Source organism: Dipodomys ordii, unplaced genomic scaffold (genome assembly GCF_000151885.1).
Source record: "Dipodomys ordii isolate 6190 unplaced genomic scaffold, Dord_2.0 Scaffold174, whole genome shotgun sequence".
Taxonomy (NCBI): Eukaryota; Metazoa; Chordata; class Mammalia; order Rodentia; family Heteromyidae; genus Dipodomys; species Dipodomys ordii.
In genome coordinates this window covers 933,355-934,024 of record NW_012267390.1, presented here as the reverse complement: position 1 = coordinate 934,024, position 670 = coordinate 933,355, and the positions used below count along the sequence as shown (strand labels likewise).

General features: G+C 61.6%; 1 protein-coding gene across 1 annotated transcript in view; it reads left to right on the top strand.

Moving 5' to 3' along the window:
* The window catches only part of Agxt (alanine-glyoxylate aminotransferase), a 15,712-nt gene that overhangs the window by 6,927 nt on the left and 8,115 nt on the right, over positions 1–670 (top strand). Inside the window, 2 exon segments of the mRNA XM_013033671.1 lie at positions 53–156; positions 564–659. Coding sequence (XP_012889125.1) covers positions 53–156; positions 564–659 — 200 coding nt within the window.

Here is a 670-nt window from a genome sequence, read left to right as displayed (position 1 = left end):
CCCCATGATCACCTCCCCTGTCCCCCATGATCACCTCCCCTGACCCCATGAGCACCTTCCCTCTGTTCCAGGCATTGATGTTCTGTATTCCGGCTCCCAGAAGGTCCTGAATGGCCCCCCAGGGCTCTCCCTCATCTCCTTCAGCAGCAAGGCCAAGTGAGCGGCCAGGCCAGAGGGCATGGGTGGGACCTCTGGGTCAGCGCCACCCTGGCCCCTGCTCTGCCTCCTGGAATTGGCACAGAGCCCTCCACTCTGCAGTGCCACTGTCACCACAGGGCCGAGTCCCGACCCTGAACCAGCCTGGGTGGGGTCAGAGGGAGGCTGGGTGATGGGCGATAGGCCTTCCAGACCGAGCCTCGGTTTCCCTCTGTCTCCTCGGGTGGGTTGATTGACCAATGCAGCTGTAGATTTGGACTGTAGATGGTGGTCACTGGGGTGGCTTGTGGGATGAGCCAGGACACAAACGTGGGGCCAGCCTGGAACCTGTGACGCAGGACAGCCCCAAAGGCTGACCTGCGCCCTCGGATGGTTTCACCCCGTTTCCCTACCCCCCCCCCAACCAGGTGCAAGGTCTCTGCCCGGAAGACCAAGCCCTTCTCCTTCTACATGGACATCATGTGTCTGGCCAACCTGTGGGGCTGTGATGATAAACCTAGGATGTGAGTGGGGG